At 43.8% G+C, this 13,713-nt stretch overlaps 1 protein-coding gene across 1 annotated transcript in view; it reads left to right on the top strand.

Annotated features, from left to right (window-relative positions):
• The first annotated feature begins 2,073 nt into the window (after positions 1 to 2,073).
• Positions 2,074 to 13,713, top strand: part of epha2b (eph receptor A2 b) — a 32,161-nt gene continuing 20,521 nt past the window's right edge. The window contains exons 1-3 of the mRNA XM_019891485.1: positions 2,074 to 2,251; positions 2,920 to 2,999; positions 4,602 to 5,250. Of these exons, the coding sequence (XP_019747044.1) occupies positions 2,077 to 2,251; positions 2,920 to 2,999; positions 4,602 to 5,250 (904 nt within the window). The 5' untranslated portion in view covers positions 2,074 to 2,076. The remainder of the gene's footprint in view (positions 2,252 to 2,919; positions 3,000 to 4,601; positions 5,251 to 13,713) is intronic.

Below are 13,713 nucleotides of genomic sequence, written 5' to 3'. Positions count from 1 at the left end.
TTAGATAAGTATGACTGTGTCCAACCTCCTCTGATAAAACTCGACCAATTTTATTACTATGCAAGTACTGATAGGCCTCAGAACTTTTTGAGATCGCTCATTGCCTCATCGACAGAGTTCAGAAAGGAGCTAAACATGCAACTGAAAGTTGTCACTGGGAATTTTTTATGCCATCCTCCTAATGTGCTACATTCGTAATCTTGAAATGTTTTTCTCTTATAAGGTGCAACAACTTGTGTTCCTACATTCTTTAAGTCTGTAACTGACATAGAAAGTGGACTCGTGCAACCAGTTACCATGTAAACAAAACGCTGGTTCCATTTCACAATAGAGGTTGCACCCATAATTCACGCAAAGGCTTCTGGGGCCAATAAATAAGGTTGATACCAGCTGACGAGAGGCAGGATTACACACTAGACTGGTCACCAGCCAATCGCAGCACACATATTGAATTGAATGTTTTCAATGAACCTAAAGATGCATGATTTTAGATAGCGGGAAGAAGACAGAGCACACTGAAAGGCAGAAGCCCGTTTTCAAACCCATGACCTTTGAACTGTGAAGCAGACGTGCTAACCAGTTATCCACTCCACTCTTTTATATTTTATATAAGCTGGGTTCGGCATACACTGACCCCGCTGCCCCTATTGAAGAGAAGTTATATTGAAAATGGATGGATGATGATTGTTTGGAAATACACACACAAAAAAAAGAGGGTGGGTGTTTAATTCATGATGTATACACTCATTGAAATTATCATTGAACATAATATTTTAAAAGAATGAATTGCCATTAAAACAAAGTTTGACATAAACATCGACAACTGACCCGGTCCATCTATTGGGTTTTGAAAACCAAACTTTTTACCCTTCAGCACAAAAGTTTAGCCCACTTCTGGTCGAAGTAGTTTTTGATAAAGTGAATTGTTAATCCACTTCTTTACGATACTTAGAATTTCCGACGGTTCGCGAATGCAGCAGCAGCAAAGGTTTCTCAGAAGGAGTCTTGCTTCTTCTCCTACTCCTCCTCCTGGTTCTCCTCCCCTCCTCTTCCTCCCACGCACACGCGCACGTACACACGCGCACATTCCAGCGAGCAGGCGTTTCTGCTTTGTGAATGAGTGTGCGCGCGTGCCTGCGTGTGTGTGCGTGTGCGTGTGTATGCAGAGCGGCGCTCCGGAGTCGGTCAGTCACAGCCGGGAGAGCGTACAACGAACGAGCGTGCGAGAGAGGAAGCAAGTGGAGCAAATGGAATTTTTCACAGGGGTCCGACCGTTCTCAATATTCACCTATGTGCTGGCCAATAAATAAGGTTGATACCAGCTGACGAGAGGCAGGATTACACACTAGACTGGTCACCAGCCAATCGCAGCACACATATTGAATTGAATGTTTTCAATGAACCTAAAGATGCATGATTTTAGATAGCGGGAAGAAGACAGAGCACACTGAAAGGCAGAAGCCCGTTTTCAAACCCATGACCTTTGAACTGTGAAGCAGACGTGCTAACCAGTTATCCACTCCACTCTTTTATATTTTATATAAGCTGGGTTCGGCATACACTGACCCCGCTGCCCCTATTGAAGAGAAGTTATATTGAAAATGGATGGATGATGATTGTTTGGAAATACACACACAAAAAAAAGAGGGTGGGTGTTTAATTCATGATGTATACACTCATTGAAATTATCATTGAACATAATATTTTAAAAGAATGAATTGCCATTAAAACAAAGTTTGACATAAACATCGACAACTGACCCGGTCCATCTATTGGGTTTTGAAAACCAAACTTTTTACCCTTCAGCACAAAAGTTTAGCCCACTTCTGGTCGAAGTAGTTTTTGATAAAGTGAATTGTTAATCCACTTCTTTACGATACTTAGAATTTCCGACGGTTCGCGAATGCAGCAGCAGCAAAGGTTTCTCAGAAGGAGTCTTGCTTCTTCTCCTACTCCTCCTCCTGGTTCTCCTCCCCTCCTCTTCCTCCCACGCACACGCGCACGTACACACGCGCACATTCCAGCGAGCAGGCGTTTCTGCTTTGTGAATGAGTGTGCGCGCGTGCCTGCGTGTGTATGCAGAGCGGCGCTCCGGAGTCGGTCAGTCACAGCCGGGAGAGCGTACAACGAACGAGCGTGCGAGAGAGGAAGCAAGTGGAGCAAATGGAATTTTTCACAGGGGTCCGACCGTTCTCAATATTCACCTATGTGCTCATTAACGGCATCCTTGTCACCCTGCAAAGCAAAGAAGGTGAGTGTCACGTCCTCTTTCAAAGTTCAAACTTGCCTGGTGTCGATGGCGCGCTCCACGCGGAGTCAGTTGAAGAAACTTTAAAAGGTTCAGCAGCACGCAGTTTCGTGCTCTGTAGCGTCCCTCGAATACTTGAAATCTGTACTTCACGCGTCTTTTTTTTTTTTACATACGCTCTTCGTTTTGTACCGTATCGCTATTGACATGACTTATAACTTTTAAAAAACTTTAACAGTGGAAGGACTGAATAATTAAACAGATTAATAGATGGACAGATATCACATCTGACCTGTCACATCATTCTGTGACCCACTAAAGCAAATCAAGTGAATCTAATTTACTTCACGTTACTTGCTCAATTCATTTCTTCTTTTCATTTTGGCAAAAGTGTAAATCCTGTCCTCAAATTACCAATGTTATTTTCTTTTTATTGCCATTACAACCAGTGTTTTCCTTCTTAATATAAGTTGAACAAAAGTATTCATATTTAGGTTTCTCAATTATTTCCCATGACTTCTGAATTAAAATTATGAGTTTCACAATCAGAAAAACCCTCCTGAAGGAAACAATAACTGCGATGTGGCCCGCACCGAAGAAGACTTTGACACTTGTCGATATGTCCACCTTAACGACTCATGATGTCATTGCGTTGATGTCTCCACACACAGAGGTGCTTTTGGACATGAAGGCCACAGGAGGTGAGCTGGGCTGGTTGACTTGGCCTTTCGAGCAGGGAGACAAGCCCGGGGTGAGTATCGTTCTCGCACACACACGTTTTACACCCTTGGAATTTGCCCGCACTGAGACTTTGCACAGGAAGGGCCAAGCCTCGGTTTGTGTGAAATATTTGACCATTTGACTTGTGTGGTGTGCTTGTGAAAGGTCTCGGCCGTTTGTGTCAAATGTGCCACTTGTTGGCTTCGCGTATGACAAGGAAGGGGTTGAAGTTGCCTGCCGAGCACGTCTGGGCTCCGCCAAAGCGGAGGCAGACAGAATAGCAGCTTGCCCTGATCTGGGAATACTTGTGGCTTCTTGCGGTTTGGAGGTTCAGGCTGCACAATTATATGTTAGCAAGCAATTAACTTTTTGGTCTGCCTCCTTTTTAGAGAGGTGGGGGCTTTTTAATGTTCACAGATACCGCGACAAAAGTGTCTTGAAGACAAATGAAAATGACTTTATTGTTCCGCACAAATGCTGTGATTAGACAACAGGCATGTTTGTCCTTGTCCACAATGCGGTTTCGCAGTAATTGGGCCGTCTAATTCCTTGTAAATCGGCTCGTTTTATGTGCTGATGACTCAAACGTATGGTCCTGCTGCTCATCTCCTTTGCTTCAGATGCTACTTTTATTTCAGGTGGTATACCAGGGGTGGTCACGCACATTTTCTACAGCTACAGTACTTTACGTGTACAAAAAGTGCATACCCAGGCCTGCCTTAAAAAGGCCCCGTGGGGCTAGTTGTTCCTCGAGCCAAGACTGTGTTCAAACATGTTGTGGCTTTTCCAGAAATATTTGTGGCAACATTTAGTGTACAGTATAAGCAGCGTCGGAAAACTGACTGGAAATAATGTGGGAGCGCGCGGTGCTTTCTCACGCTGTGTTGGTTCAGCACAGGATTCGTGTTAGGAAAAAAATGAATGAACGCTATATTCACTTTTCCGTGTTGCCGTGACTTTAATTACTGCTGTGAAGGAAATGAAATCCAGGTTTAGACTGCAGTGATTGAACCATTGTATGTGGTATGCTTTCAGCCAGACTACATTAAAGTAGGAATTGAATCCGAACCTCAAATTTAGTGTTTGTAATAGAGATGGGTGCAATTATGATTGAGGTGCTGACATGACAGCAACTGTGGAAACAAAGTTGACCTTTGCAATGGAAACACATCCAGGCAGCAGCACTCTGCCAAAAGGCGACATTATGCATTTTTCAGCATTTAAAACCATCCCCGGGTCTCTTTGTAACACGTCTGTGACATGATTTTGACATTGCAACCGATCACTGATTTTGCATAAAATGCAAGATAACGTGCCGATCCTGTCAGGCCAATCAGATCTACTGTGCGTCCAACAAAACTCAACGCAGCTCTGCTTACCTCCTGGCAAGCGGGAGTACGGCACCTGTCAGAGCATGTGGGTCCCTCCTGCGTGATAATGTTTGAGACTACGTCTATAGCTTGAAAGTGGCTCCGGTTCTTCCAGAGACCCGGCTATTTGTGTACCAGACGTTACAAAGTCAATTTTCCTTTGCTTGTCCCCTTGAATACAAGATTGTTGATTAAAAACACACACGAACGTGTGCATTTCATGGTCCAGGATTTGTGTCTAAAGTCTTCGTGTTGTTTTACAGTGGGAGGTCGTCCAACGGACCCTGAACGGCTCTCAGTTTTACACCTATTCTGTTTGTAACGTTGGCGAACGCGAGCAAGACAACTGGCTGCGCACCACTTTTATCCAGCGGCGTCCGTCAGCCTCGCGCGTCTTCGTGGAGCTCCAGTTCATCGTACGCGACTGCAACTCCTTCGACGGCGCGTCCATGACCTGTAAGGAAACCTTCAACCTCTTCACTTCCGAGTCCGACGTGGACGTGGGCACCACCTTCCGCAAGGGTCAGTTCAAGAAAGTGGCCACCATCGCTCCCGACGAGATCACCAGCAAGAACGAGCTGCGGATCAACACGGAGACTCGGGTGGTGGAGAACCTCTCTCGGAAAGGCTTCTACTTGGCTTTTCAAGACATCGGCGCCTGTGTGGCGCTTCTGTCGGTCAGGGTTTATTACAAAACATGCCCCGCCACAGTGATGAGCCTGGCGTCCTTCCCCGAAACGGTGGCGGGCGGCGAGAACCAAGCTCTGAGGGAGGTCAACGGGATATGCGTGGATAACGCCGTCAGCGAGGAGCTGCCTCGCGTGTACTGTACCGTGGATGGAGAATGGGTGGTGCCGGTGGGCCAGTGCCAGTGCAAAGCGGGCCATGAAAAAGTCCAAGACGCGTGTCAAGGTAAGCACTCTCCGGATACTGTCCTTCTCATGCACGTGTCTCTTGGCACTGACCATTTGGCTTGACTGTTTGTTTGGGTTGCTAAACTGTCATTTGCTGTGCGTTTGTCATGGGCGTTATTATCATCGCTCGGTGGAATTCCCCCCTTGGCTAATGTGGCTCCTCCGCAATGGAAGGAATGCTACATGTTCCAACATTATCCCTGACCTGGAAGCACAACCTAGACATTGAGCATGTGCGTGCCTTCGATCCTCCACGGTCATTCGAAAAAGCTCAAATCTTGGAAAGTACTTTGACAAGTCCACCTTCTTGTACTCTGTTTTAGGTTTTCAGGTAAAAGTACAAATCTCCGGAAGAGTTCACTTCCATTTTCTTTCTCCCCTGAACTGATTTTGTCCAACTAAAACCTGCGGAAATGATTGCAAAATTCCTCAAACTGAAAGTCTTTCACAAATGGGTTCAAAACCAAACGCGGAATAAACAACGCACCAGTGAATTGATCCTTGTTTACGTTCATCAAATTCCATTTTTCCAAACTGACAAACATTTGTCTCACAATGTATGTCAATGATCATGCACAGAGCTGTAACTGTATAAAATGAACTTACAGCCATTCATTTATGTAGCCTTAAAAAGTAGGATGATAGAGGAGTGAGCCATTTGACCATCTTTCTGATCTATTCAGCAAAAAATGAGGCTGATGTTGAAACACTTGCTGTTTTCCCTTCTTCTTTCAAATTTACAGCATTCGACATGATCACGGGCCTCCAACTAGTGACGTAGAATTATACCCCAACTAAATGACATTTGAATTACAAGAAGACTAAAACTAAATATGAGTAATAGCAGGACCACGAACCCGGAACCTGCAATTTAGAGGGGTTTACTGTCTACCACTTTATTTACATCGGTGGTGCTTTTTAGGGACTGGAATGGATTTGTGGAATTTCATTTAAATTCAATGGGGAAAATTGATTCTGGTGCCCCTACAAATGCAATATGTAAGTCCAGGTACCACTGCACTGATAACTGTTGCCCCTCATATAGCAGTAAAATTCGAGCAACCACAGCTGCCAGTTTCGTCCTGTAAAAACTGAGCTTTGTATTTTTCAGCGTGCAGTGGAAAGGCGATTCATTTTCATTCATGTCGTAGGCCGCAGTTTCGGGGTGTGTTGAGTGACTGCATGCACCGGCAGGCATTTTTAAATGACTGAACACGTCATGACTTCCTCATCAGTCCAAATTGCTCCTTTTCTTAGAACTCGGCGCTGTAAACACGCGCACGCACACACACACACACACACACACACACACACACACACACACACACACACACACACACACACACACACACACACACACACACACAATCACACACGCAGGTATGCGTACACAACCAAATGCACACACAATTACGGTCATAAATCCTGCATACCTGTAATATATTTGCACTTAGTTTCCCCTCCCGATGGCATTAAAGTGCTGAAATTTTCTGTCAGTGCATCAGTCTTAGCTACGGGGAAAAGTGCCAGGTGGGACGAGGAGCGAGGAGGAGGCGTGTAGGAATGAGAGAACTTTACAAAAGCGACCGAGGGTTTGTATTTAGAGGAGGGCTGTGATTTTAAAACAGAGACTGGAATGTAAAGGTAGAAGAACAATGAGGCGCTGTGTTTCCCGCTGACCTCCCCAGTGCATTCCTGATCCGTTTGCCGAAGAGCAGCCTCCTTCCCAGGCATGCTGGTAGTGCTCGGTGGTGGTGCTGGTGGGGGCGGGGGTGTCGATGTTGGGTCAAGACCTGCCATAAAAATGAGTAAACGCCACAAATCCAAGATGAAGTCAAATGGGAGCTGAGAGACGCATAAAGGAAGTTGGAGATGAGGGTGGAAATGTCTGCTTTTGCTCTCCAACTGCTCTTCAAACGTTTGAAGATGGCTCAGGCGCGCATTTGCTCAACAGGAAATCTTTCTTGGTGGGATGACTAACTCCCTTGATCGACTGCGGAGAATTTTATCACATTTCTAAACTATAACTCATGTCTGTCAGCCAAATTGTTTGGAATGAAAACACACGGTTTATTTTGACTCTTACAATCCGTGACCGTCAACGTTGAAGATAAAGCAGACAGTGGTTCAATGTTTATGATCACTCTTCATAAATATTTATCCGTTTAACTTGGTAGCGCATTCTTATTGTCACAATAAGTACAGTATGAGTAACAAATCTGATTTTGAACATGTATATAGAGTATTGAAGTAACAACACAGTAAAATAAAAATTCTAAAATTGTTGCGCGAGCATGGCGGAACCTGTTCCGTTAAACAAAATTCTCTGACTTCAGTTTTCAGCCTTTATGTTTGCACAAAAACCTTTCATTGCCGAATTTGAGCACAACACAAAACATGATTAAAATGTGTTTTTCTTTTTCATTGGCTTTTTGTGGGTTTTACTCCTAAAGAAAGAGCACAGGGAGCTAAGAGAAGATTTGCCATGATGTGTGTTTTTGTTGTTTAGATTGCTTTTGTTTCATGTTGTCCGGTCTTGCTCGTTAGGTTTTGGTTTACGCCTTTTTTGTCAACTCCTTTTGTCAACCAATCAGCTGCTTCCAGCCACGCACATCTTATCCAGGTTGACCTCATTGTCGTGTCAATCTGGGACGCCGCACCGCCGCCTTCCTTGCTTTGCGTGGCGAACAGACTGGGTCACACAACCCAGGCTGCAATGGATAGTTGCATTTCAATTGGAAAACATCATTTGAGATATGGGTGTTTAGTTAGGAGTGTGGTCACCGAACTAATTAAACTCGTAAACTCAAGGCACCACTGGCATCCATTTGCACTCCCTGTCTCTTGATTTCCTGTCATGTCCTTCCTAACCCATAAACCTTCCTACTACAATCGAGGCTCTTATCATTTTTGAGATGGCACACAGACGGCCTTGGCTGCTGGACTTTGGGATTGTGTTTCGCCCTCCGGGTCCTCAACTCATCAGACTCAACACACTTAATCCCAGGTCAAGGTTTTTATTCTGGAACACACAATGAGAGGTATTTGGACTGCAGAGTGCAGAATTAGCATCGTGGACAAGCTGGAGCCGTAGTAGGTTTCCAGTAAAGTGATTATTGCTCTCACAGAGAATTCCAGGAAACTATTTTCTGTGTCTCCTAATTTTCCACTCTGTCTCAGTGTCCACACTCATCCTCAAATGACGCAACGGCCAAGGTTGACTTGTGTGGTGAGTGATGTGAATGGCTAGTAATTGACTTGGGTGTGTTGAAGTAACTACTGGTTTTGTGTTAATTTTCCTCCTTTGGTACAACAACTACCTCTTCTCACAGACTGACTATTCTTTCCCTCTGGTAGTACTGTACTGTATATTTATTTAAAGAGTCCCATCTCTGCATATTCCCATCTATATTTTCCGGTGTTTAACGCAAAGACATACAGTGGCGCCTAAGGCTAACAAGTTGCCAAACAAAGTTTGCTGGTTATTTTGGGGCCAGGGCACAGGAGTTGTGAATATGACACCAACGAAGTTTGAACATCCTTCGCATGGCCCCGATGGGAACATTGAGAGGACATCTGCTCACTTTTCCCCACCACATTCAAGCAGTAGAAATGAGGGCTGCAGAGGGGTAGGAAAGTTGCGCCAAATCTCCGGAAATTAGGATATATTCTAAATTGGACCCTTTCCATGGCAATTAAGTGAATTAACTAGGAATTGAGGGTAATCTAGTGGAACGGTATCATATTCAAGTACAAATAATCATTTTGTTTTGTAACAAGGAGACATTTATACAAAATGAGCGGTGGTTTGTCTAAAGCTCACTTGCATCTCAAATTTTGGCTCCCAACATGAAGCATAAAATGACTTGACATGACGACCCGTAATCAAGTTCCTGACCTTGAAAACTACTGGAATCATGTAACTCTCGTGGGCATGTAATTTTCAAAGCACAGAAGAGGAGACAACAGTCAACTATAGTGGTACTTTTTGACATATCTACACCCCAAATTGTGTACAATTTTGGGAGTCTCACCAAAACTGGCGAAAAATACTGTATGCCCCTGAACACCTAGTGGACAAATAGTTTGGGCCAAATTGTTTGAATGTTATGGAAGGACTGAAGTCACACGGATGACCGAGCACAAATGTTACTTCTGTTTAGTTTTATTTTGGTTGGCTACTTCGTTTTTGTTCCATTGCTGTTGGCTTGATATGAGACAGCATTCACCAACTTTTTGTGAATGTGAAGGTTTTTGATCATAATCTTGTGTGACTGGTGTTTGAGTCAATTTCGCAACAAAAAGCACTGAATCAGCGTATGAAAGCAAATTGCTTTGTTAGCTTCTTGTGCTAGCTGCTAGCTAGCTTTGTCTGCGTATGTTGCTTTCGAAGTGCTACTTTTCTCTGTGCTGTGTTTTAACTTTTTAGAAATCCATTTTATACTTGGGTGACGGTTCATGTTTAAAAAAAACATTTGTGATGAGGGACTTTTTAAATAGTGTTTGATTGCTTTTTAGGGATGAACACTGACTGCAATTTTGTAAAGATGCAACATGAACTTCCTCTTGAATGTTTTTTTTTTTTTGTCTTCAAGGGATGTGATAGCTTTGGAATATAAGCAAGAAGGCTCTTTTGAAACATTCTGACAGAAGCAAGTTATTTGCAGCCTTTTTTTGCCACCTGTGTTTTTATAATCTCTTTAACCCTCTAAGACCAAGGTCTTACACCATTTCACTTTATCTGCTCGGGCGTGAACATGGCCAATTGGATTCACTTGACCTGTGGTGGATGTCGTGTCAAATCATAGATTGAGATCTTCATGGCGCTGATCATTTAGATGCACATGTGCTCTTTTCTTCTTTCTTTTTTTTAAGCATGGTTTCTTCAGATGTGGTGCCAAGGGAGAATCTGCCCGATCGGTGAGGGAGTCGCTTTTGAAATAATGGGAGGATGATAAAGTTGCTTTCAAGTCATGTCATGTTTCCTTCTGTCTTAAAGTTGAGACAAGGCTGCAATTGCTGCCCATAAACCAAAAGGAAATGCACACCAATAAGCTGATCACTTTTATGGTGGTTTCTCTTTCAGTTGTGTAACAATTTGAGCACTTGCGTGACAAAAAGTAGGTGTACTGCACCTGCGTGACTGAGACAGGCAAAAATGTATTTAATGATATGCTATGAATCCACAACAATGGAATGTTAACCACAATTTGGAAACATCCTTCTGTTCCTCATACTGTCACGAACACTTGATGAAACATGCTAGGTGTTTCAATTTGTCCATATTTGGCTACAGACAGTTGCCATATGTTCCGCTGTTACAGATAAGTAAAAGATGTAGAGAGGAGTGAGCAAGTACGTAGGGATCACATGATTTACATAATGTATGTACTGTAGCTTGTGATTGGCGAACATTATATCGACTTTTGGACGTTTGCTGTCATCTCATATTCTCACCAACTACGCACAGTAAATTCATAAGTGTCAAGAGACAAAATATAATACATAGCCACACACACAGGACAGTTCAAAAACTGGAAATTAATGAATGCGTTAATGTATACGTCAGCCAAGAGGAGGGGCTTCGAAGGTAAAAGGCATATTGACATATATTAGGTATTTATAATATCAGCAATGTAATTTGTTTTTTTGTACAATACTGTATAGTGCTGAGGTTGGAATTAGATGTTTGAGGGTCACATAAAAAAAATGGTAAATGTGATGAAAATATTAACAAAACATTTTGTCTGCAGTCTTTTTTGGAGGTGTGTGTCTGTTTTCGCTGAGAGGCAAATGTTCCTGGCAAAATATCCGTAATATTCTTGAGAGGTGATGTTTTGGGGTGGCACAGTGGCATGCAAAGGGGCCAACACAAAAATATTCTATCCACACGCAGCATAGAACTGTGCCACGTATATTATCGAAAGACGTTCAGACAAAACACAAATCTAATAACATGACAAAACAAACCATTTCAATGAAACATAGCCGAAGCTGTTCCTGTGAGGACGAAATCTGATTGGAACAAGAAACAGAGCCATTGCTAATATAGATTAAGTTACATCAGCCAGCACCACTGGTTGTGAAGACCCTCGGCAAATTGAATTGACATGACAACATGCAGAGGCTGTAATCTGATTGGCGGGGGGGGGGGGAATAATCCAACACACATAACTGCTAGCTGTGCCACCAAGTGAACATTGGTGGACAAATTCACAAAATTACGAAAGAAAATTTCCCTCAAATGCCTCTGATGTTGTCTCTTGTCTGAAGTGAGGTTTCCAAGCATTGCCGGGTGTGCGCTTGTTTTTCGTATAAAGTCTGTTTTGTGAGCTATATTGATGCGGTTGCTCCCATACAAATTGGTTTTGGCTGTGTTTTTCTGTTAGAAGGAAAGTCGGGAATGTTATGTGTATAGATGTGTTCTAGTGGTGGCGGTGTGGAGACGAGGGGGGTGGGGGGGCGTCCGTTCAGTGCGAAGCGCATTGTGTTGTTCTTCTGCTGTGCGAGGTGAGCTCAGCACTTTCCTTCCCAGTGTGTCATTCATCTCATCCGACGACAGCCAGCCACCCGTCACTGCCAACAGGACGACCGGAAACCGGAGGCCACCTAATCCCTGGTTGACTCCCCGACCCGTTTGGCTCAGGGCTTTCTATTGTGGCCGGCCACACTCAGCCACTTTCATTGATTTTTATTGGTGCATTTCATCAGGAAGTCAAGGAATCTGCTGCTGTGTCGGCCACCTGACTTTTCTGCTTGTTCACAAAATTTAAGCCACCAGCAAGCTTCAAATTCATACAGATCGAATCGTGAAATAAAAGCCAAGCTACATTAGTTGATGGAATTTTCGCTGTTTATTGAATAGGACAGTAAGCAATAGACATTCACACAACACGACAGTTGGGTCTTTTCGGCTCATCTTAATGTCCAGTAATTACACTTCACACAACCAGTTTATTTATTTAGATTTTCTTTTTATAGGTTTAGACTACTCAGTGCAATTTTCCTTTATTTAAAATGTAAACAACAGCAAAACAACTTTTTCTTATTTATTAAAAGAATGAGTAACTCATTATTTGCTCTTTTCCAAACGTCAAAATGGAAATGAGCTAATGTTAGCCATGCTAGTTAGCTGCCACAGTTGCGAGTCTGTAGTATTTATTTGACCAGTTATACACAAGCTAACTCGGTCCGGTAGCTGGGTCATCTCCAGACAGGGATGTTGTACTATATTAATGTACTATATTAGCCTGCACATTTTGTATATCCTTCCTCTCCCAAGCCGTGGAACCCAAAAACTCCCATAAGAGCCTTACTGGAGGCCTCTCATGTCTTCGTATGGGGCATACTCTGTAGTTGTTTTCAAACTGTCTAGTCTGATTTAGACAATAGCTCGAACTCTGATCAACCCCGGTTGTTAGGTTCTCATTGACAGTTTTGGGGCCATTTTAGTCAAATTTCCTTGCATCTTAACTAAAAAGTCAGCTTTCGGTCGCACCAAGCCAATCCTCCTGTTCGTCCGTCCCCTTCAAAGGCGGCTTTACTTTAGAACATGTTTTTTCATTGGGTGGATCCAGCCACCTCCTGTTGCCGATGCTCCGAGAGGAGAAAGGGGATAAGATAATGAGAATTTGTTTGTTAACAGCCACATGAAAGCCCGAGTGCAATTGTGAAACAGATGTAATGCTCTTACAGCTGCTAATCCTTTTGGCTAATGGCCGACCCCCGTTCATGCACACGCTTCCACTGTGCTCTACCTACCACCTTCTCCCACCTCATGGAACCTCCCCCAACAGTGCCCCCATTGTTCCACTGCCGCAGCAGCCGAAATGCTAATGACGTGTTGTCACCCTGCATTCAAGCAGAATGACATGACATATTGCCGCGATAGTCAAGTAGCTCAGGAACGAAGGAGTCAAGCATAATGATTTACACGTTTATTTGGACTTATTCATTCACTGCGCTTTTGTGTTCCTTGGCCATGTTTCTCCCCTTCTTGCTGCGAACATGAGTTTGTTTTACTTGGCCAGCGGATCTCGGGAAGCCATGCACGCTTTAACTCACCGCTGCCCTCAGGCACACATGACCTTACTGCCAAACTCCATTGTGGGGGCTCCCCTGTAACACTTACGCCTCAAGTCTCAGGGGCGATTTCCCTTGTCAAGTCTCCATGTTAGCCATTCATCCATCAATCCAAGCATGCATTCATCACTGTCACCATCTCATCCATCTTAACTTGTGCAGACGCACCGGGAGGGGCACATCGTGGCTCCAGCTCCTGGACCAGGAGGCTCCCAGAATATAACAGGCCCCTTGCACTCAGCTTCAATAAACAAACAGATCGGCTGGAGGCCGGTGGGGCCTCTCAAATGACAAACAGCACTTCACTTTAGAACACGATGGGGGGGGGGGGGGGGGGGGGGGCTTTTTGTTTATCAGGTTTTTGGTCTTTTAAAAGTTT

This window comes from Hippocampus comes, unplaced genomic scaffold, assembly GCF_001891065.2.
Source record: "Hippocampus comes isolate QL1 unplaced genomic scaffold, H_comes_QL1_v1.1 scaffold174, whole genome shotgun sequence".
Lineage (NCBI taxonomy): Eukaryota > Metazoa > Chordata > Actinopteri > Syngnathiformes > Syngnathidae > Hippocampus > Hippocampus comes.
Note: the sequence above shows the minus strand (reverse complement) of the source record. Positions and strands in the feature narration are given on the sequence as shown.